General features: G+C 36.0%; 1 protein-coding gene across 1 annotated transcript; it reads left to right on the forward strand.

The window, feature by feature from the left end:
• The first annotated feature begins 353 nt into the window (after window positions 1-353).
• Window positions 354-23,586, forward strand: LOC103701267 (MADS-box transcription factor 16). Its single transcript, XM_008783267.3, has 7 exons — window positions 354-654; window positions 762-828; window positions 968-1,029; window positions 1,151-1,250; window positions 1,916-1,957; window positions 22,994-23,038; window positions 23,159-23,586. The coding sequence occupies exons 1-7, from the start codon at window positions 467-469 to the stop codon at window positions 23,330-23,332; spliced, it is 678 nt and encodes a 225-aa protein (XP_008781489.1). The 5' UTR covers window positions 354-466; the 3' UTR covers window positions 23,333-23,586.
• Window positions 23,587-23,798: the final 212 nt, after the last annotated feature.

Genomic DNA, 23,798 nt, shown 5'->3' on the forward strand with positions numbered 1-23,798 from the left:
GCAGTGCCACTCACCCCGTCACTTAGGCATAACCGGTAGCCTCTTTTACAAGTGCAAGCCGTAGCACGCTTACAATGACAGGCAAGGAAGACTAGAAGAGAGAGAGAGAGAGAGAGAGAGAGAGAGAGAGAGAGAGAGATGAGGCATGGGGAAATGTGAAGCATGGAAAAGTGACTGATTCTCAAACTGGCAAGACAGCACACGGTACCCGGTACACCCAAGGCTTTCACGAATTTGGAAAGAGTAGACCATTTATGGAAGCTCTAGCTTTTTGCACTCCCTTCCTGGAATGGAAACCACCCAGCTTCTTTACCCTATCCTCCACGCCACCCACCCACCACTCTTCTATACGCACCTTCACAGCCCCTTCTCTAAAAGCAGCTCCCTCTCCCTCCGTGGGTGTTGAGAAATAGAGAGCTGTGCAAGAAAGAGAGAGAGAGAGAGAGAGAGAGAGAGAGAGAGAGAGATGGGGAGGGGGAAGATAGAGATCAAGAAGATAGAAAATCCTACTAACCGGCAGGTCACCTACTCCAAGAGGAGGACGGGGATCATGAAGAAGGCTAAGGAGCTGACGGTGCTTTGCGATGCCGAGGTCTCGCTTATCATGTTCTCCAGCACCGGCAAGTTCTCCGAGTACTGCAGCCCCTCAACCGAGTACGTACCGAATCTATCCCTCCCCCGTTGCACTCATATAGTTCTCTCTTCCCCTTCTTGTTATGGATTTGTAATAATGATGATGACGGAGGATTGACGGCTGGCAGCACCAAGAGGATATTTGATCGCTACCAGCAAGTCTCCGGGATCAACTTGTGGGGCGCCCAATACGAGGCAGGATCTCCGCTTCCGTTTTAGCTCGCTCTCTTCCTTTCTCTTGCTCTCCCTTTTGCTTCTAAAGAAAAGGGGAAAAACTGTTAAGTTTATCATGTTCGTGATTTCTAATATTCTTGTTTTTCTTTTGTGGGAATAGAAAATGCAAAATACTTTGAACCATCTGAAGGAGATCAACCGAAACCTCCGCAGAGAAATAAGGTGGAGGAGTAACTCTTTTCTAATCTTGGATTATATATGTTTTCTTTTACTATGGTATTTTGAGTACTTTCTGTATAAATTTTTTTTTTTTTTAATTTGGTCTACTGTGTTTCTTGAGTAGGCAGAGGATGGGGGAAGATCTCGATGGTTTGGACATCAACGAACTGCGCGGTCTTGAGCAAAATTTGGATGAGGCTTTGAAGGTTGTTCGTCAAAGAAAAGTAAGATCCCCTATTTATTGCACCAGCATACAAATATCTCCAGCTTATCCATTTTCTTCTCCCTAATTATTCTTGATATATATGTTCTGGGAAACCTTGTGAGAGATTATGAGAACTTTACCCTGAATTTTATGCTAGATGTATCTGAAATTATTAATATGTTATCTCAATGCTCTTCGCATGCTGTCATAACATTCTGCTAAGAATTATGAGTATATGCAATATCTGCTTACATAAGACTTTCTTACACATTGTTTTTGAATTTCCATTTGAGTAGAATCCAACAAAATCAATATTTACAAAATCTTCGATTGACATTCTGTTTCCCAAATAAAAAGCCTGAGATCTTCTAGTATAGTTACTCTTCTTCCAGACAAAATTTTATTTGGCTTTTGATCAGTTTGCTCAGCCGGTTAAGCTAGAAGGCAAATAGAGATAGGGAGTTTCTCTCTGAATAGGATCTCTATGCTACTATTCCATAAGCTAGGAGAGTTACTGTGGCTTCACCAGCAGTTTAGAATCAAAATTTTGAAAGAAAAATATGAGAAATCTAATAAACCTAAAATTAATTCGTTATGCTTTTTTTATTATCATAATTATTCTGCAAATTTTTGCATGTGCATTTAATCACACGGCTAATAGTTTGTCTCTCATCTGGATTGCAGTATCATGTGATCACCACGCAGACGGATACTTACAAGAAAAAGGCAAGTTAACTTGCTTCGTACAATATGTGATTACAATTAATCATTCTTTGAATGCATCAAAATAAATAAATAAATAAATAATCATTCCTTGTAGTCTTAGACTCGGTTTTGTATGTCCACTTTTATATGTAGTTGTTTTTGCACACTACTAGAACTGAGATAATGGTTTGCCAAAGTGTAGCTTTATTCCTTTCCTCTTCTTTGAGCTGATATTCCTTTCCTCTTTAACTTGATGAAAGATTACCCACATAAAAAAAAACAATCACAACTTGTAGAAACAATTCTACTGAATTGAATATGAGAAGAATTATGTTCAAGGGTCTTAATAGCCAGTTTAGAAAGCAGCCCCCTTTTCTTGAACAATTGTTTGTGACTCTTTCATTACTCCCAAATCTTTAGCACAATATGCAAGATTAAAGGACGCATTCACATATTTAGAGTAGTTCCTGTAATTGTGTCCAATATTATTTTTCTCTTCTGTCACTAGAAGATGTTATATTCCTCATCAACCAAACATGTGTCCTTTTTAAAATAGAAATTCTTATGAATACTGTAACTTGTTTCATTTTATTTGTCGGTTACTCCTAAGAGATTTGTTTGGGCACTCTGCATTCTTCATGGAAACCTTTGAGATGAGATATATTTGGGCCTTTTGACCATCCCTATTGAAATTGAACGCGACAAGTTCATTTCCTAATAATTACATCAAGTTATTTGTAGGAAAACTCCTGCTTGTCATTGTTATTCCAATAAAGGCATGAAGTGTTTTATGGATATATCTTTTGAACTTATAATGGCCAAATTTCTTATGTGAGTAACATGCCCTTAATAGTGCAACATTAAGATTCCTCTAACTAAACGAGGCTTTGGATTCAAAACTTGGAAGTTGTTTCCCAAATATAGGAACTTTCCCAAATATAGGAACTCTTGCTACGTTACTGTAAAATGGAAAATATTACAATGCCATCAACCTTGTGACCTGCTAACTCTTAGTATTCTTGAACTCATTCTCAACCATGCATGAAACAACTGACATTTCATAATGTCTTCTTATAATGAAAAAATGGCTTTTTATATATGCAATAACCAAAAATTGATGTATTGAATAAATAGTTGTAAGGGATATGAAAAACACAATCTCTTTAAGTCTTGGGATTAGTTTTGGTGGGAGCTTTAAATGTGAAGTGGTGGATGATTATTATTTTAACATTCTTATCGAGAATTGAAGAGTGTACTCCAAGATTATTTTACCTTTATGATGCTTCCGATGTTTTGTTTTTTATTAGGTTCTTACATAACCTAATTGCAACAAGTTATCCTAAAACAATTGAGCAATAAGGGGCATACCCCAATAATGCCATTAAAAATTTAAGCAATATCTACTAAAATAACTTGAATAAAATATTAAAATTTATAATTCTTGTGATGCTACTAGTGTAAAGAATATTTCATGCTTTTTGAATTTTGGGATAGATATCTCGACCATTAGATTTTGTGCACAAATCCTAGTAGCTAAATCTTATTCATTTTTGACCGCACTACTCAACAATGAAGTATGAGCAATTATTATTTTATTTTTGGGTTCCTTGTGTCTATATAAGCACCCAAAATCTTTCTAGTGTATACTTAGGATGGGACTAAATGCACGTTCACATGGGTCCTCACATACTCTCTCATTTAAGTTAATTTAAAGATTCAAATTTAGTCAAATTCAATAACATGCACCATGATTGGCTAGTAGTCATCTGTAAAAGGGCTCGTGCTATAGTATCCCTTAGTCTATATAGGCCATGGACCAGGTCTCTTCAGATAATATTGTAACAACTCAAAATGTCACCCAAAAAAGCCAGAAGGCTCTTTAGGTTACTTGGCATTGCATAAGTACCAAGGATCTTTCTACGTTACAATCATTGTTGGACTAAATATCTGCCCACACACAGATCCTCACAAAAATTCTATTTAATCTTTACATAATTATCTGGCAAATATTTTTATTCAACCTCTTACTTATAAATGTAAAGGCTAGAGGAATTTTTTTTGATCTCTTGCGGGTTTAAGACTACCCTCTAAAGGGAGATCGTTGTGTAGCAAGGGCTTAGATTTACTCATACTAATTGGTAGACCTCACTAAATTTCTATTAATTTTTAAAGTCTGGGAAAATCCCTTGTTCACCACTTACCAATAAATACTAAGATGAGAGCACTCTTTGACACCTTTTTAAGCTCTCTAGGTGCAAGACTAGCCTCTAACAGGAGATCAATATGTAACAAGGACATATATATATTCATTCTAATTGGTAGATCTCAATAAAATTCTATTTAATCTATAAATAATGAAGTCTCTATTTAATCTTTAAATTTTGGGAGACACTTCATATCTCTTAATATAAAAACAAAGGCAAGAGGACCCTTGACATTTCTTATCTTGGTGTCAAAGTGCTATCATCATGAGCTTATAGCTAAGGTCTCATTACTCCACCATGGCAAATTTTTCATCTTTCCTTTTGACTCCCTAAATAAGGAGACAACTGAACTCAAGGCAACAACTTTGAGTCCTCTTTAAATTCCTAATCTCTTCTATATAAACTTTTAAGAGTTTGCATTAACTGGCTTCCAATGAAACCCTAATAATATTGATTATCTATGGAGAATAGCGAAATACAAGCTCTCTAAGGAGAGACCATGTCAAAACTTCAAAGAAAAATCTAAAATTAATAGCCACACTATATAATGCAAGATTATATGAGATATTATTGCTATAACTAATATTTGCCTTAATATGGTTTAAAATCGCTATTCATAGCAAGATATCAATTAGAGACCAATTATGCTCACACAATCTTGTTAAAAACTTTAAGATATTGATGCAGGAGCATCATCCTCATACCATTAGTCCATGGACATTGGGTCAAGGTGCATGAGAAAATTGAGTCCATAGTTATTCGAGATCTTGTAATAAGTGAATTAATTCACAATGGTTTAGTATCCTTGACGTCTAAATTAGATTGAGTCCAAGACGTCGAGTGGGTCATTGGTTAACCACATGACATTTGGATTGAGTCCGAAGGAGTGGATTTTGATTTCATGCGCAAGGAAGATTCTAACTACTTGTGGGTGAAATCCTTCCCCTTCTCACGCCAATAAAAAGCTTCCACATGTGGATAAGCCCATTTGGTAAGTTATTTAGGAGTTCATTCAGGAGATTGAAGGTTTAAAAAGAGTCCTTATCTGGTTTAGAGTCCAACTAAATTCGGAATTGTAGTCCTTATCTTTTCCCAGCCTCCCTCTCTATATAAAGGAAATGTTTGAAGAATAAAATTCAAAAAAAAATTTTTTGAGTTCATTCAAAATAGACCCTTTGTTTCATGAAGAAGAGACTCTTCCTCCTTGGTGTGACGCCAAGAGGCTGAAGAAAATGGGTGAGACTCCTCTTTTCCTCCCGTCCGATTGATTTGGTTTGGGTGAGACTCCCACAACCATTTCTTCCTTATCTCCTTTTTTTTAATTCAAGTCTCTTCTTGTTTAAATCCTTTGAAATCATCCCACCACTCTCTAGCCTTTCTCCCACACCTCCCACAGTCCAAATCCCATCATCTTTCCTCCAAGTTTCACACCCAGATCAAGTTCCACGAAATCAGGCCGCCAGCGATTTTCAGAAAATTCTGAAAGAGTCGACTCCTCCCGACCTCGAGTCGACTACAGCTTCATCGAGTCGACTCCAAAGTCGACCCAAGTCGACCTCCCGAGCTTCTCAGGTCGACCCATCTGGAACAACCGCGAGTCCGTTCCTTGATACGCCCAGCGAGTCGACTCCAACTCCGCTCGAGTCGACTCCAACTCCGCTCGAGTCAACCCCAAGGATCCTTGAGTCGACCCCTAGTTGGAAAACAGAAAATTTGTTCTCTGAATTCTCTGAGAAAGGTCGACCCCAACCTGTCACGAGTCGACCCCAGTTTATCACGAGTCGACCCCAGGTTTGCTTACAGCAAGAAGGCCCTCTGCAATCTCCTTCCGCTTTTTGCGTAAGATATCATCATATCTTCTCCATATGAAAGAATTCTTATCACAATCTTTTGTGATTTCATGATCTCTCCATTCCTTGTATACTCATATATCATCTATATATAACCTTAATTCCTACATACAATGATTCAATATAGTTCAAGTCAAAATTCTTCATCCATTATTTTTAGGGTACTAGAGCCTACAAGGTATTTTAGGACAATAGAGCTGACCTAGGGCCTTCCTATCACCATATCCCTTGGAACAATTGTCTTCCAATCTTGGCTTCATCTTCCTTATCATCCATCATTTCACCCCTTATGGCTCTGACATCATCTGTCTTATTTCAAAGAAATTAGATTAAGAAAACTCTTTGAATTGGCATAGTCAATTTGAACCTATTCTTCATTCCAACAGTCTCTATGGCTTCGATAATAAATCAATGCAATTTCTAGAGAAGTTTTATAGGATGTAAACAACAAATTCTCTAGCACCAATTTTGGTATTATCTTGGCATTAGAAAGATCAAATATTAGGAAGCTAGCTCAAATTTATTTTGTTCGATCAAAATTACAAAAGCTTTCTCAAATTACTTACTATAAGAAAACTTATGTTACATGGCAATTCTTTGCTAGTCCATTTGCTACCATTGCTGATCATGTAAGGCTCATCTCCAACTTCAATTGGAGATCTTGAAAAGGGGGTTGGATTCCATTGATTAAAATTGAGCCAAATCTATTACCGATGTTCTATAAGCTATCATCCTATCCCTAAGGATGATTCTTAGTGATGCCATTTTTGTGGTTTACCTAAAGATTATTATAATGTATTTATTGAAGTTATCTCTAGTAATGACCAAACAACTCTAGATGCACTCCATGCCCTCTTCTTAGCCAAGAATTGAGACTTGAATCTCCAAATGAAAGGAAATGGTCTTTTGGATAAAATGCTCCTTCCAAAAATAATTTTCAATATGGCCAATAAACTCAACATTCAGGGTCCAACCCTCCATGTGGTTCTTGTTAGGCTAGCAATAAGAAAAACCTACAGTATTGGATTGCCATTAGAAAATGGATCACTCATATCAAGGACATCAACCATTGGCAAAACCTGCTGCCCTGGTTGCTTCAAACCAATGTAACGTAAAATGGGACTTAACATATATGACTTCATCTAAGAAGGGCTAGCTAGAAGTTATAAATTAGGTTACTTAGCCCTCTTTAAATACCCAAACCTTTCCCAACATATGTGATGTAGTACAAATATACATCTATGTGGGTCCTTACATGTCACGCCCGAAATTCAAAACATGATATGGCCATGCTACCGAGAAGTACAACCCATGATAATACGAAGCCAACATTATATTAGCTTTTAAATCTATCTCAAATACAATAAAATAAATAGGAATTCAATTTCATTATCCAATAAATGCAACTAATACTAGTTTAGAGCGTCTAAATCCAAACATAATACTAAACCATAATCTTGAATATTCAAACAATCATTAACTACAAATTCATAATCAATTGAAGATTTAAAATTCTACTTTGTTATGTAGATTGCCAAGCTTGCTAACGTAAACTCTAAGCCTAGACCATCCTTAATTTCTAATGATCCTATTTGTCTGGAGAGAGAGAAAAAAGTGGCATATGAGCAACACAACTTAGTAAATAAATTTTTCTTAAATGATACAGTATATTAAGAACAAGTCATAAAATAAATAATGCATGAACAAATTATTCATGTTTTATAAACATAGTTCCATTTATATTATTGCAAATAATTCGTAAGTCATTCTTCATGTCATTTAATTCTATCATGGATCAAAACATTGCTCATAGATATTCGTGCCATAGTCCTTATAATTCATGACAGAGCTATCTTCGTACTCGATAAGATATCATAGTTCGTATTCGTTACTAATTTTAACCCGTTGGCAGAGGGCCGTTTTTGTTAGATGCTAGCTCCAGAATATCTATTGTCCCCCATTTCTATGAGCGGTCATAGCAATCTAAGAGGCTTTAGAAAACTTATATTTTTTTAAAAAAATACACATAAATAGATGAAAAATACTAAATAGAATGATCAGATTCATATTTTATAATAAAACTATTTTCACCAAAACATTCATAAACTATTTTCATAACAAAATATGATTTTTATAATACATGCGCTGATCCATAATTTTAAAAAATGCATAATATTTCCACAAGCAAATTTTATGTACAAAAAATATGATCATCTAAAAAATAATGAGTATATGATCTATTTATCTCTTTCATCTTAGACATCAATCTTCACTAGGCAATTCAGTTAACTTTATTAAAAATATTAAAAGTAAAATTAATTTTTGTTTGATGATTTTAATCGAAATGAAATAATAAAAATATGGACGATTAGCTGGATGATAGCGTTCGATGATTTCGGATGGGTTAGGCCTGAGCGGTTCGATCAGTAAATCATAGGGCATAGACTCGTTCAGGGCCAAGGTTGTTTAACATAGTTCATCATCAGTGAGTTTCATAGACACTTGATAAGGCCAGCTGATCCATCTAGTAGGTTACTCGGGCACTAGGACAATTTAGGACCTTTTTTCAGGGATCAATTTGGGTCCGTAGATCAGATCGACATGACCCGATTCTAGTTTTCTTGGATCTTCTAGAGAGAGAAACTAGAGAGAAGAGACAAAGTAGAGAGAGGAGAGAGAGGAATAAGAGAGAGAAAGAGAGGGAATGTTCTCTCTCTCCTCCTCTTCTTTTTCTTCTTTTCTTCTTTCTTTTTCTTCTTTTCCCCTTTCTTCTTTCTTAGCAAAATAGGGGACGAAGGAGGCGGCTGGTTGCTATGATCATGGTGGTCCGATGAAGTAGCTGCAAACGGTGGTGGTAGGTTGCAGAGGGCAGTTGGCAGTGGTGGGTGGCCAGTCGAATTCGGCCTAAAAATAGGGCCAAACAAGGGGTCATGGCTTGGTCGATCTTGGGTCTCAAATCCGCTAGCTGGTAGTAAGGCTTCGACATCGGTTAAAGGTCAATGTCGGAGAGAGGCTAAGAGTTTCGGCAATGAGTGCCGACAGCGGCAGTGGTCGAAAAAGGAAAAAGAGAACGAAAATAGAGTAAAAAAAGGGAATCCTTTTTTTCAAGAGGATTTTGGCTAAATTTTTGGCCGGCAGCCATGAATCCTAGTCGTGGGAAGAAGAAGAAGAAGAAAAGAGGAGGAAGGACAAGGCGTTACCACTGCTCCGGCGGCATTCAGCAGCCTTGATTTTCGGTGAACATAAAGACATGCAGCCACAAGTTCAAGGAAAGAAAAGAGAGAGGAGTGAGATCAATGATCGTTATCTTAAGATCCTTGATATGTTTTGGGGGGCTACTCTAACAATTAAGATCCTTGATATGCCCGGCTATTGAGGATCCTAACAATGAGTTTGTAAGGGTTTTAATAATATTTTTTGAATTGAGATTGAATGGCATTTTTCAAATGACATTTTTTATGAAGAGACCAGATCTGTCATGAAAAAGGATATAAATATATGCCAATTGATATTTTTATTTTGTTTCAACTAATACCAATTAAAAATAGTCCTTAGTGTGGGGAGGTTGAAAATCTTAATAGTCGATTTTCTTTTTCTTTTATAAATTGATGTTGATTACTTTTTCAACTAATAATAATTAGGATTTTCAACTAAGATAATTAGGAAGAGTCTAGTTAGTTAATATTTTTTTAGTTTTTTCTAAACTATTTTTTAATTTGTGTGGATTAAATTTTTTATTTTGTTTCATATGTGGCCTATTACGAAGAGCTCTTACTATGTGATTTTTTTTTTGAGCAATATGATGGATATATCTATGCAATTCAAAATATTAATAGTGGGTTTTCTTTTGTTAAATAGATGAATATTTTATTTTTTGATATTGATTATCGTTTTTAATTAACCATAATTTAGAAGAGCCCAAATCCCTCATGTAGAAGTATTTATTTTCTTGAATTGATGCTAATTTAGATTTTTATTTTATTTCAACTAATATCTATGAAAAAAATCAATATGTAAGTTATGTGCCAGATATGTGGTCTGCAATTATGGATTAACTGGCTCCCTTATTGGAAATGGTTTAGGTTACAATAGAATGCAACTACAATCTTTAAAGAATTGAAGATCTTAGTGTGCAATTAAGATTCCATGCACCAAAGTTTAGAAACTAGTGCGAATCATGGGGCGTTAGATTATATCCATACTCTTATATCTTCCATCCATGCCTCTATTTTCATTGCAATATATTGTGATCTGATCCTTTCCCTCCTAATGATGTGATATTATCAATTTTTCTCTTATTTTCTGGTGACTTTTTCTGAATTTTGGAAATGGGAATAATTTCTCTCTCCTATCCGTTGAATATGTATAGAGATAATGTAATACAAAATAATACAAAAGATGATGACATACATGATATGATCTAGATTCTAGCTAAAGAAAGCATATGCCCACTTTTTATAATCACCTGACCGGGATGTATAATTAATTCATAATTAGACTCACAACTGATTTGTAGCAGGCGCTGGGGTTGCCACTTGAGTCTCCCTACGTGTCGGATGTGGTAGGAGATTGGTGTAGCTCGCAGATATACTGCGATGGATCAGATTCATCAAAGAAATTGAGGACATCCCACTACCGCCTGCATTCTAAGATTGCTGAAAGTCTGGTTTTAACATTGGAAGGTCAATCTTTCCAAATCAGCTGCCAATTTATCTACAAGAGTCCTAAACAGAAAGAAGAAAATATGAAAAAGGAACTATGGAATTAGAGGTTTCTTTCATTCGTTGAAAAAGGCACCGAGAATAAGAAGTCTCTCTCTTCCATCTTCGTCAATCGAATTCATCCCTAACCCCATCCTTGCCTTTGTATTCACCCTCCCTATGTGTCATGCTTCTCTTGCCCTAGTGGTCACTACCTATTGCTACTCCTTGCTCTAACTCATCGAAACCTAATTCCTAGTTCTTCCCTGTTACTTGATCTCTTCCCTTCACCTCCATATCTTGTGCTCATCGACCGGAGTCATACATTCAAGTGCATGTTACGAGATCTCGACTCGTTTTCCAAATTTAGCCAACCATGGGTGTTTGAGAGACCAAGATTTGGCCAATTGGGGCCTCATCTCTTGCCTCGCATTGAGTTCTTATTGGCAAAAGGGCTAAAAATTTCTCTTCGATGAGGTACTTCCCTGGCGCAGAGCTGCGGGCGGCTTGGATGAGTATGTATTACGTACGACGGGTGCTTCAAGTGACTTCAGTACTGCTGGAGGGTGACTCGGCTACAGTGATCAGCTGGGTCCGACAGGGCTCGAGCAGTGACGGAGGAGTTCATCCCCTACTCCGCGATATTTGGATGATAGTGAGAGAGGGTGTTACATTTCAGGCTATGCATGTATATCGTGAAGCTAATGGGGCAGCCGACTGGGTGGCCGCATATGTAGCGAGCCACTCAGGAGGCACCGTATGGACTAGGGAGGGTGAAATGCCCGGAGCACTTCGGGACCTTTATTTTTTGATTCCATTGGGTGTATTCTTACTATGATGTTTGAAATGCCCGTTTCAAAAAAAAAAAAGAAAAAAAAGGTACTTCCCTATCTCCTCTCCCTAGAATTCCGTCCATCTTCTTCCTATCAACGTCCCCTTTCTAGAGATGGGTTTAGCAATTTTAAGAATTCGATCTTGATTGGAGCTTGAACTTGAGCTCAGCCTATATAGTCAAATGAGCCAAACACAAAATGGGCTTGAGCCTTATGGCCTTTTATATGTGCTTAAGCTTGGTTCAACATCAAGCTTGCCTTGTACATTTATAGTCTTGACCGAACTAATTAAGCCCGGGTAGCTTAATACTCAGCTGAACTCAACTCATTGGCACCCCTAGACTCATTTCCCATCCAATATTCTATATGGATGCACTCCTTGATATATTTGGTATATTTTCGAGCACCAAGACCTTGCAAACTGAAGTAAGCAATCCTATTTCACCTATCTAACCTCTTTCTAATGTCATACTTCTTGCTACCTATTATTATACCTATTGTACTATAAGAACCATATGTCCTTCACTCAGCAAACATTTGACTTAACTCCTCTTCCCATTACCAATAATAGCCTCATTGTTAATTGTTCAAAATAGGGCAATTTTAATCCCAAGGAACCATATGCTGGATTTTTTTTTTACTGGGTAAACCTTAACGACACTATTGGTGTCATCTTTTCTTTTGCTGGAGCCTAATTCATAAGCCTCTAAAAGCCTAGATTGGATAGCTATCATGGCAGTTGAGATGGATGCATTGATCAAGATGGCCACGTGGACCTTGGTTCTAGTTTGACATAATCAAAACATTATTCAATGTCTTGTGTGTTTATTCATGTTAAGCAAAAGTTTGATGGCATTCTAGAAAAATTATTAAGCTTCTTTGGTAGCAAAAGGCTATCACCGAGAATCGGATATCAACTATGGTTGTTTAAAATATCATTTAGCATTACCTTTTTGGGGAGGATATTTTCATGACTTAACCAATGCTATATGGTCCTTGCTCACCCAGCTAATGTGTATAGATTCAATTGATCTATTTATGGGTTGAAGCAAAGCTGTTGTGCAGGGTTCCCGTCTGATTCATTATGTAAATGAGCTTGGCCCCCAGGGTTCGATTACCTATCCTTCAATATTTATTGACACCAATCACAAGGCTCCACCATCATAATTATTTATATAGATGATCTTCTTGTCACTCTATTTCAGTAGATTCATTGCAGCGACTAATGGGTGATCTTAGCTGCATTTGCCCTGAAGGACCTAAGACTATTAAGTTAATTTTTGGGTGCCCAAACTTATATGTTTTCTTCTGATCTTTATCTTTGTCAGACTTGCTATATCATAATTGTTCTCACCTACGTTTAGTTGGAAGGGGCAGGGCAAAGCCACCTAACTTATGTTGTTTTTGGGTCCATGCTCTCAAAGGATTTGGCTTAGCCCTTAAAACCCCACTCATTATCATAGCATCATTGGTGCCTTGCTATATGTTAGTATTACAAGACCTTACATAGCATTTGTTATCATTCAAGTCCCCTATGTTTTGCATGCACCTATGACCATTCACTGGAAAATTCTTAAAGAATAGTTCCTTAAAGGAAAGCATACTCATCATCTTCATCTCCAAGCTGGCTCTATAACAATCCAGGACCTCACCCAAAGTGGCTAGCCGGAAGGTATTATTTGAGTTTCTTAATCCTGTATAAGTACCCAAGATCTACCCAGCGAATAACCGATGTGGGACTAAACACACGCCTGCACAGGTCCTCACATACTCCCCCCGTTCAAGCCCTGGCGTCCTCGTCAGGCTAAGGGTTCAAATCCATTCAAATCTAATCACAAACACCATGATCGGTCCGTGGTCAACCCCAATGGATCCTTGCTGCAGTATCCCCTAGTCCACATAAGTTATGGGCCGGGTTCGTTCTGATACCATTTGTAACAACCTAGAACTTCACCCAAAATAACTAGCCGGAAGGTATTATTTGGGTTCCTTCATTCTGTATAAGTACCCAAGATCTACCCAGCGAATAACCGATGTGGGACTAAACACACGCCCGCACATGTCCTCACAGGCTCCTTCTTGCCAATTGCTCTGACACAAATTGTGATAGTGATATTGATGATTGATTTTTGGTTAAGGGCTTTGGCATCTTTATTTATAGTAATCTTATGTCCTAAAGTACCAAAGAACAATCCACTATCATTCACTTAAATATAGAATAAGAAATATCACACATTAATGCAGAGATCTGTTGAGGTGCCTTGGATTCTCTCTTCAGAAGGATTTTGTTATGTTAGTTGCATCAACTACTAATCAATTTTTCTGACAATCAAAGTGTTTGTCGCATGGAAGGTATTACTATTTTTCATATTTGCACAAAACATATTGAGGTGAACTATCATTTTATGCATGAAAAAGTGATCGGAGAACTACTTAATATTTACTTTGTTACTTCTACTGATCAAGTGGCTAATACCTTCACCAAGGACCTACCATCCACTTGGTTTAATTATTTGAACTCCAATCTATATCTTCTCACTCCAAGATTGAGCTTGAAGGGTGTAATAGCCATACCAATGTCGCAAGATTATATGAGATATTCTTAATATGATTGAGATATTCCCAATAAGGTAGAACATCCATCATTCCAGTCGTCCATCGCAAGATGTGGATCAGATATCAATTATATTGACAAAATCCTATTGTGAGTTGTGAGGAATTGATGTATCTTCTTCCATATGGATGAATCCTTATCACAATCTTTATAATCTCATTATGATCTTGTCATAATCTGTGCTTTCCTTGCATTTTCATATATATTAGCTATATAGCCTTCATATGTACAATAATTGATGTACTTCAAGACAAAATTTTTCTTCCACCATTATTTAAAGAATGACAAAAAAAATAAAATTTAATACCTTGGAAAATCTCACTTTACTGAAAATTTCCCAATGGAGATTCCTACATAATCCTAATGGAAGGTTTAGGGAACTTTGAAGTCCCTAAAACTAGTCTCTATGATGGTTGGTTTCCCAAGCTTGAATAACTTAATGTTATCATCCAAAGCTTGAAGATGATGCGGACTAGTAAAATTGTTACTCCTCCTTAATTGTCATTGAGTCCAAGACTATTACTAAGTTTGACAAAAAGGCAAACTAGCTTGACTAGGTCAGCAATAAATTGAGTTTGGTTTTGGATCCAATTCGGGTAATAAGCAAATTTAAGTTAGATTAAACCCTAGGCAGAATAGTAACTTAATAGCAACCATCTAGTAAATGGCCTTGAACAATATGACTTAGTCTAGCAAATTCATGGATGCCAAGCAGCAACTAAGCAATTTAAATGTTTTGAACCTTCAATCAAAAAGGAACCAAAGATGTCAAGTGCAAAACATGTAAATCACGTGTGAACCCTTGAACAAAGAATGGCAATACTGTAATTCATCTCTATTGTATAAAAATACAAGTTTCAAATTTTGAGAATGTTCTTTCTATATTTCATCTATCATTTCTTTATCATACAAATACCTACCTACTTTTTCTAGCTTACCTATATAACCTCATTATCTACAGATAAGAGAACAAAATTAATTTCTATTCTTGATTTGCTTATTGCCATGATTGTAATTAGGTAAAATTTCTTCGGGTAATAAGCAAATTTAAGTTAGATTAAACCCTAGGCAGAATTGTAACTTAATAGCAACCATCTAGTAAATGGCCTTGAACAATATGACTTAGTCTAGCAAATTCATGGAATGCCAAGCAGCAACTAAGTAATTTAAATGTTATGAACCTTCAATCAAAAAGGAACCAAAGATGCCAAGTGCAAAACATGTAAATCAGGTGTGAACCCTTGAACAAAGAATGGCAATACTGTAATTCATCTCTATTGTATAAAAATACAAGTTTCAAATTTTGAGAATGTTCTTTCTATATTTCATCTATCATTTCTTTATCATACAAATACCTACCTACTTTTTCTAGCTTACCTATATAACCTCATTATCTACAGATAAGAGAACAAAATTAAACTCATGGGGAGTAAAACAAAGGAATTTTACCTAATTACAATCATGGCAATAAGCAAATCAAGAATAGAAAATCCTGAAAGGGGAATAAAAAAAAATATGATAGAATAAATAAGAAAAATTGATATACCAACTAAAAATAATGAAAAGAAATATAATAAGATATTCTCCTTTTTGTTGAGATCATACAAAAGCAATCCTTTTTTTTCTTATTCCTTCAGCAACATTTTGTGAGAATAAATAAATGAATAATAAAAAATTAAAATCATGTTGCAAATTAATAGAAAAATAGCATGAAATTTTATGAGAGTAAATAAATCAGACACATCAGCTATATATGGATAAGAAATATTTAATTAAGATACTTATTCAAGGGATAGTTTTCCATTCAGCATCCAGGCATATCTTTAATGTGTAAATAACCCATCTCAAAGTTAAAATACCACTGGTTACATATTGGGCTTCGGTGCGTCCGCTATGGTAGCCGAGCCTCATCCATGCACTTAACAGCCTGTCTGCGTGTGTCAAGCACCTGAACATACCCCTTGGCTCACGCAAAGTGCGTCACGCGTGATACATAAGTCTGCGGCGGTAGCCTAATTTGGACTACATTTGTTCCGAAAAATAGGCTTCAGCTTCTAGTCTCTTGGATTTGACATGGGATATCCGATGCTGATTGCTAGCTTGTTCACTATCCTTTTTGCCATGAACAGAGGAGTGGATGTATCAAGAATCCGCCAGTTATACAAGAATCGTAAACTGGCTTCTTGTTGAGATTATATATTATATAATGAAAACTCCGTAAAACAGAGCACGGCCTATGGAGCCAGAACCTCATCCATTTTCTCCCACTGCCCCCCTCAAAAAAATTCTTGTGTTTTTTTTGAATATGCAGATTGTTGATGCCAAAATTTCATCCGACAAAAATGATGAGCATCAGCCAATCGGCACACATGAAGAAAAAAGAACAATGAAGCCATTGGATTAACTCAAAAAGGACTTTGAAATAACAGTTGGAAAGCAAAAAAAAATTAAAAAATATAAGACAGGCGTAGAATAATGAGATTTGTGTACTTGGTGCCTTGGGATTTTTTTTTAGAATAATTTGCAAGATAGCTTGGTCCATTGGAAAAAGTCGACCTGAATAGCTTGGCTTATTAGATAGATTGGCCTGGATAGCTTGGCATGTAGAGCTCGGTTTGGACAAATCGGCTTAAAAAACTCGGCCTAAAAAGCTTGGCCTGTAGAGCTCAGTTTGGACAAATCTACTTGAAGAACTCAGCCTGAATTGCTCGTCGACATGCAAGAAATTAGTTAGCATATCAACCTGCAAGAAAAAAAAAAAAAAGCAGAATGACACTATGAGCTAATGGATGAGCTATGAAAGCCCCTTTGAGGTCCTTTGGCCCAATTTAAATAGAGGAAAGAGCAAATTTCTGTTACGATTGGAGATAAAATTAGGGAATGAGCCATAATTATCCTTCCTTTTTTTGTATCCCCTTAGTTGCAGAGCTGTAACCACCCAGATTTCAAATTTGTTTAAAATTGAACTTGCCACATGTCGATCTACGTAGGCAAATTGATTTTAGGCTCCATCACACATTCAAAATGTTAATATAATTTGGACATCCCAAGGTGATAACAATTATAATAATTTTATCATGCCCATAATAGTGGTTTCCTAAGCCAGTCTACATATGAACAAGGATATTTTTTTTCCAAGGAAGTGGGAAGGGATTTATCGACCCTGCCTCAAAGGTAGAAGGGATCTGAGTCACTAGTACATTGACTTTACCACCTACACTAGTCTGTATGCACATGAACAGAGAATCTTGTATGCCATATAACATGAACAGTCTTCATACTAACAACATTGTCTAGGTAACATTCAAATCTTCATGCGTCTTGTATGAAATAGCCTTTTGTTCGGAAAAAAGCTTGCTTGAAGTAATAGCATCACTTACCTTTCCATTGCTATCATTTTTTTTTCTTGTTATAATTGCAAAAGATCGATGTTATAATAAAGGACTTGCAGAAAACGGTCATCACATCAAAATACAAAAAATGAACTTTATGGCCATTTTTTTGTTGTAATGGTATTTGGGTAAATTGACCTTATGAAATCTCAGTAAAGCTCTCTCTCATAGTTGGGGTGAATACCGTTCATCTGAAATTCTGCTTCTCCAATCTTCAGCAAGAAAGATTTCATTCTTGGAGCTCTTTTTTGCATGTCTAAAAAGTTATTAGTTTTTTTAATTGAATCAATAGTCTAGACAATTAATTTTAAACTTTACTAGCTGAACAAGTGTCTAGCACTGAGTGATGTTAGATACAAATATAATGCATTTGCTCATATTACGTGATGAACTATGTATTCTAAGATATTGGCTGATACAAAATTAATGCATGATGAATTTTTATATTGTCTTGTTTCATTATTGTTTTTTTATTAAATATTAAAAAAAAATCTGATTCCTGAAATAGTTTTCAATCTTGGCCAAGACCTCAGTCATGATACTGGTTAATAATATAGAAAAAAATATTGGCACTTATTTGCTTTGCACATATAAAAGATAACGTATCCTATAGTATTAGTCAATATCACACTAGTATATCAGGTGAGATATACGTAATTACATATCTTTCTTTTACTATCTTAAAAGGACTTTTTGATTACTAAATTATGAAAATTATAGTAGTTAATATTGTTTTTCCTGTGCAACAAGTAATTCAATGCCTCTTTTATACATTGGTCCGGGATATTGAGATATCTCGATTTTTGTAAATTAAAAATTTCTCTTCACTTCATTGAGAAAGACTAATATCTTAGTTCATCTTGCTATCATCTAACAGGGTTGCTCAGACATCGGCCTTTCAACTTAAAACTTTAGTTAAAAGTCATATTGAATATATCAGTTCTGATATCAAAATCTCTTAACCTTTCTCATATTCCATCAACCTTTCATCTTGATCGAGATGATACTGTATCTTGGATCAGCTTGATATCAGTTTGGACATCCAATCCCTAGGCTTAAAGAGGCTGTATCATGGTCAACGACGTCAGGAATATGGAGGATTATTCATCAATTTATAGGATTGTTTCTTCTTATATTTGTTCCTGTATGGGGTTCAAAGAAGCTTATTTCAGGATCGTTGTTTAGAAAGAGGAAAAGAATTGGTGATTTGTCTGATTCTATACACCTTTAATAGTGGGCTTTGATGGGTACAAGGTGGCTAGTAGGCAAAACCTCACAATTAGTCACACAAAAAACAATTAAAACAACCAAGGTTAATTCTTCAACTCACTTTATTTAACTCAATTGGTTACAAATAGTCAAGAAGCACTTCCTTATGGAATAAGGGAATGCATTGTTATAAGCAATATTAAAAGATCTAATATTGCTTAAATTTTTCATTTCTTTATATCACTAACTCTAGCTACAATTTAAGTTATATTTGAAGCTTGATGCGGATTTTTAGCTTTAGCTATTACTTGATCTAAAACTCCATCAAGGAATGCAAACGGGTCAGGTTGACCCATGAGCTGAGTTGGTTGCAACCCTATTAGACCTTATCCAATCCATATTTGAATATTTGTGTCAAATAAGGTTAAAAATTATACCAAATTTGAAAACCTAGTTGAGTCTGGGTTAGGTAATATTTGACTCAACCTGTATATCATCCAGGTCTAATTCGGGTTGATAAAAAATAGGCGACCCTACCTAGACCTGATCCAGCTTGACTTTAAAACCAAAATCATATAATAAAATCCCTTTTTTTTTACCCTAAATGTCCTTTCCAATTCATTAACTAAACCTATCATTTAAACTAATCACTATTTACTCATCTCAACAACCCCATCTTCTCCACCTACTTTTACTTAATTATATTAAAATTTTCATTGTTTGTTTTAGTGGATTCCTACTTATATTATTTTCAACTATCTAAATATATATTTAAAAGGAAAGAAGTTTCTAAACCTATAGTTTAAGAATGATCAATTTCTTCCATGAAATATATTTTTTTTGAATAGAAATTCATATTTAAATTGAGTTTTATAGTTTTATTTAATTTTTTTTAGTAATTTTATATTTATTTATCAATTATTATATTTTAGCTATAAAAGAATATTTAAATGCTTGATCCAAATTGCAGAACTGATGGGACCATTCCACATCTATACTCGAATATTTTAGGATAGCTTTGAGTCCTACTTGACCCCAACCGGACCCAATAACTTATTGGATCTAAAATCTTTTTTATGGACCTAATCCAATTAGCTAATGGGTTGGGTCCAGGTCCAAAATCAAAACTCAAACATTGAAGTCATGTATACTTCAATGGCGTATATGGTGAAAGCTTGGGAATAGTAATCCTAAATTTGAAAATTTTGGTTCATACAACTCCAACAAAAAGTCTAGATTGTAAATTTAGATACAGTTATGCACAGATGTAGCCATCATGATCAAGCAAAATGACTTATTGTATTTTAAATTTGAGCAACTACTTTATTGCTCTAAACAATCATAATCCTCTCCAATTCCATGTAGTTCAATGAAAGGGCTCTACAATGACAACCTTTGTTAGCCTGGTAAGGATGGATAATGACTTTCAAATGTATTTTCTCTCTTAGAGGCAAATAGTGGTACTCCTAGCCATAATAGTCAGAGAATGGTGATCTTAGTTACAGACATATGATAGTTGTTTTATTTTGATGCTCATCCTTTCCTGGATCTAGATAGCTAGAGACACAAAACAGTAAATACTAAACGTGCTAGAGGGAATCATGGGAAGAAATTGATAATTCTAACATGAAAGATGTAAAATTGGGATATGTTGTGAGGGCAAGAGAATATTATATTTAGAGTATTAATTGCTTGATATAATAGTAGCGGTGGATCTCAACAGAAATGCCTGGTGAAGAAATATCTATGGTCGATGCTTGATAGTTATGGTTACAGTAGAGTTACAAGACAGATGTCCCACCTTAGTGGCATTGTCAACATTAGCATAGCTAGAGTGGTATTTTCTTTCATGGGAAAACAAGCAATGTAAGATACCTTTCACATAAAGAGAAAAATAGTGCCTACTCATGTTAGTTGTTTTTACCTCAAATCACCAAAGGATCTAGAGAAATATTTGTTGAATTAGCAGAAAATAAATTATCATCTATAAAAGAGGAGAACTCCATACTGTTATATTTTTAACACCTCTTGAGACTTCAAAACAATTGAGGAATTTGTTTACCTAAAAGCAATCCATAAAAGTTGATGTTTCATCCTCTCAGTAGCTACCTAAGGTGACTCACTCAAGTTGCCCATACTTGGACCTTCTAACACTGAAGTTGCATTGCAACTTAAGTAGCAATGTAGTAGTTGACTTACAAAGAAGCTCACTTCCTGTATTTGGAAGAGTTTAGAAAAAAGAGAGATATATTTGATAGTCATTTCATAGATCACCTTGCAAGCAAACTTCAGATCTGAGCAATTGTCGTACATCAACAAGGAAATCCTTGATGAAGAGATCGACATCCAAGTTGTCGGTAGCATGAGCTTAGGCGTCGACCTAAGCACCCATGGAGAGGAAGCGAGCAGTGATGCAGACCTTTAGGAGGGTGGAGAAGGTGAAAGCACAAGGCTGGAGGTCAGAGGCAATGCATGGTAACATGAAGGTAAAGGTGGTGGGAGATGGAGGAGGAGGTCGATGCCACGAATGATAGCGATACAGGTGAAGGGGTAGGGGTAAGGGACCTAGGCAAAGTTAAGGAGTGGTTGGGAGGATCTAGATGTGGTAGTCAGCAAGATGATGGAGGAGGCGAACCATACGAAAGCAGTTATAGTGTAGTTCAAGATTGAGGAGGCATTTTGCGCCTCCCAAGGATAGTGGGGGTCAGCGATGGCATCGAGGCGGGTGGCAAGGTGGGACTTGAGAGTAGGGTGGGGAAGGAGAGGGGAAGGGAATAAGGAGGAGGAGGAGGAGAGGCCAGGGAGAGGTTCAATGAGGCACAAGTAGGGAGATCTAGCAGGAGGTGACATCGAAATGGGGCACTGGAGCGAAGGGGAACGATGACATAGGGTTGCATGCTAAGGCTTTGATTGAGATGGAATAGAGAGAAAATTCTTGTTTTGAGTTAAAATACCTACTCAAAAGTTTGCAACTCAACCTGACTATTTTGACCGTTAGTCAATCTAGTGTAAGATAACCTTGAGTTGCTGAGTTGTAGCACAAGTAACTGAACTTATTATATAGTTTTAGTTACAAACATTCAAACAAGTATATTGACCGGCACTTGCAACTTGAGTTGGTTCCATTTACAGAACTCCAAATAGCCCATAAGGCATGTGCAGCTACCAAGTTAGTTTGAGGTTACAAATAGTAACCGACAATGTTGGATAAAATCCTTTTTCTCAAATAAACCTTAGACTTGTTCTTCCTTAGATGATATGGGATTCATAGTATAGTCTACTTCTCGGTGTCTTTCTCTATCATTAACACTAACAAGCTCATCATCAAGGAAATAGAGTGCACCATGTTTTCTATATTTCTCTCATAATTTCAGCACATCTGATGATACCAAAGGCAAAATATAATCAACATAACTGCTTTACTTGCAAAATCTGAACTCATCGTACATTTGGCATTGTATTTATAAAAAACTACAATACAATACGTCAAATGCACCATGTGGGAATATACAACCTTCCTAACACCGCTCTAGAGTATGGGTAACACTGATCTACATACTATTTTAAAATATAACATTTTTAATTTTCATCATTTTCTTCTCTAGATTCTGTCTATCAACTTTTCTAACAAAAATGCCCTAAGAGATTGTTTTTTCAAAATTACCAATCTCATTTCAATTGCTTCATTGTTTGAATGAATATTCAACCAATAAAAAATGCTCTTCTTCTCTAATTTTCTTGTCTATATTGATAACTTGATTCATCTCTCTCCAATCACAAACAAATTAAACTATGAGATCAGGTAATATTTATAGTTTAGAATTTGGTCTATAAGATTATAAAATTCAAAATCTCCCAACCCTTTATGGTAACATGTTCTCCCCCCCCCCTCCTGACACACATTAAAATACATATATAAAATTATTTTTTATTCAAATGGTATTTATATAATTAACTAATTTGGATTTAGTCTTTTTCAAATGCATTAATACATGCCTGGTTACTGGTAGGTCCAAGGAAAGCAGTTCTACACTAGTAGTTTGTTCGCTTTACAGAAGTTTAACCAAACCTTTGACAATATGTTTCCACATCATTGGGAAGGTGCGGAAATATGCATGGTATAAAGGAAATACATGTTGTCCTGCACATAAATTGCATACAAGTATATATGTCCTTTAAATTATAGCACATGACAAGAGTATATTTTCTTTAGTAACTGTATGCAAATTATTCTCCCTTTTAATGTTTGTGGCAGTTGAAGAACTCCCATGAAGCTCACAGAAACTTACTGCATGAACTTGTAAGCGGTGATAGATGCCTCTGTTATTACCCATTTACTTCTTTTCTTTAAAATAATCTATCATTCGAATGGGAAAATAAAAATGAACTAATTAGCTACTGAATGCTCTGTTGAATTCAGGAGATGAAAGATGAGCACCCAGTTTATGGTTTTGTGGATAATGACCCCAGCAACTATGAGGGTGCACTTGCTCTTGCAAATGGGGGTTCCCACATGTACGCATTCCGTGTTCAGCCGAACCAGCCCAACCTCCATGGAATGAGATATGGCTCCCATGATCTTCGCCTTGCTTGATTTTCTGTAGCTTAAAGCCCTTACTAGCTGCAGACCTATTACTTATATTCCTGCTCTCATCATGTGATGTGGGGTGTGTAATAACAGCTTATGCTATACCAGAAGTAAACTTTCTCTACCTACTATTTGTTATAATTTCCTTGTGTTACCTGCTGTCTTCCTCATGGTACTGGAGTGATGATGTTAAGTGTAATGGAGTTGTTCAAATCCTGACTGGAAATTCTACTGGTCCAATTGCATGACTATGTTCCATATATGGCTTCAATTTTTCTGTGGTCATCCATTACAGATAAGCTTTTGATAAGAAATAGTTTTCTGGCACTAATAATTTGGAATTGTCTTCGAGTTAGGGAAACCTACATTGGTTTGTTATGCTTCATTGGACAGATGCTCATCCCTTGATCCATAATTAGACCTCTATTTCATTTCATTCCGCTGTGAAAAATTGAAACGGGGCATAAATTAG

Source organism: Phoenix dactylifera, unplaced genomic scaffold, assembly GCF_009389715.1.
Source record: "Phoenix dactylifera cultivar Barhee BC4 unplaced genomic scaffold, palm_55x_up_171113_PBpolish2nd_filt_p 000482F, whole genome shotgun sequence".
In the NCBI taxonomy this organism is placed as follows: domain Eukaryota; kingdom Viridiplantae; phylum Streptophyta; class Magnoliopsida; order Arecales; family Arecaceae; genus Phoenix; species Phoenix dactylifera.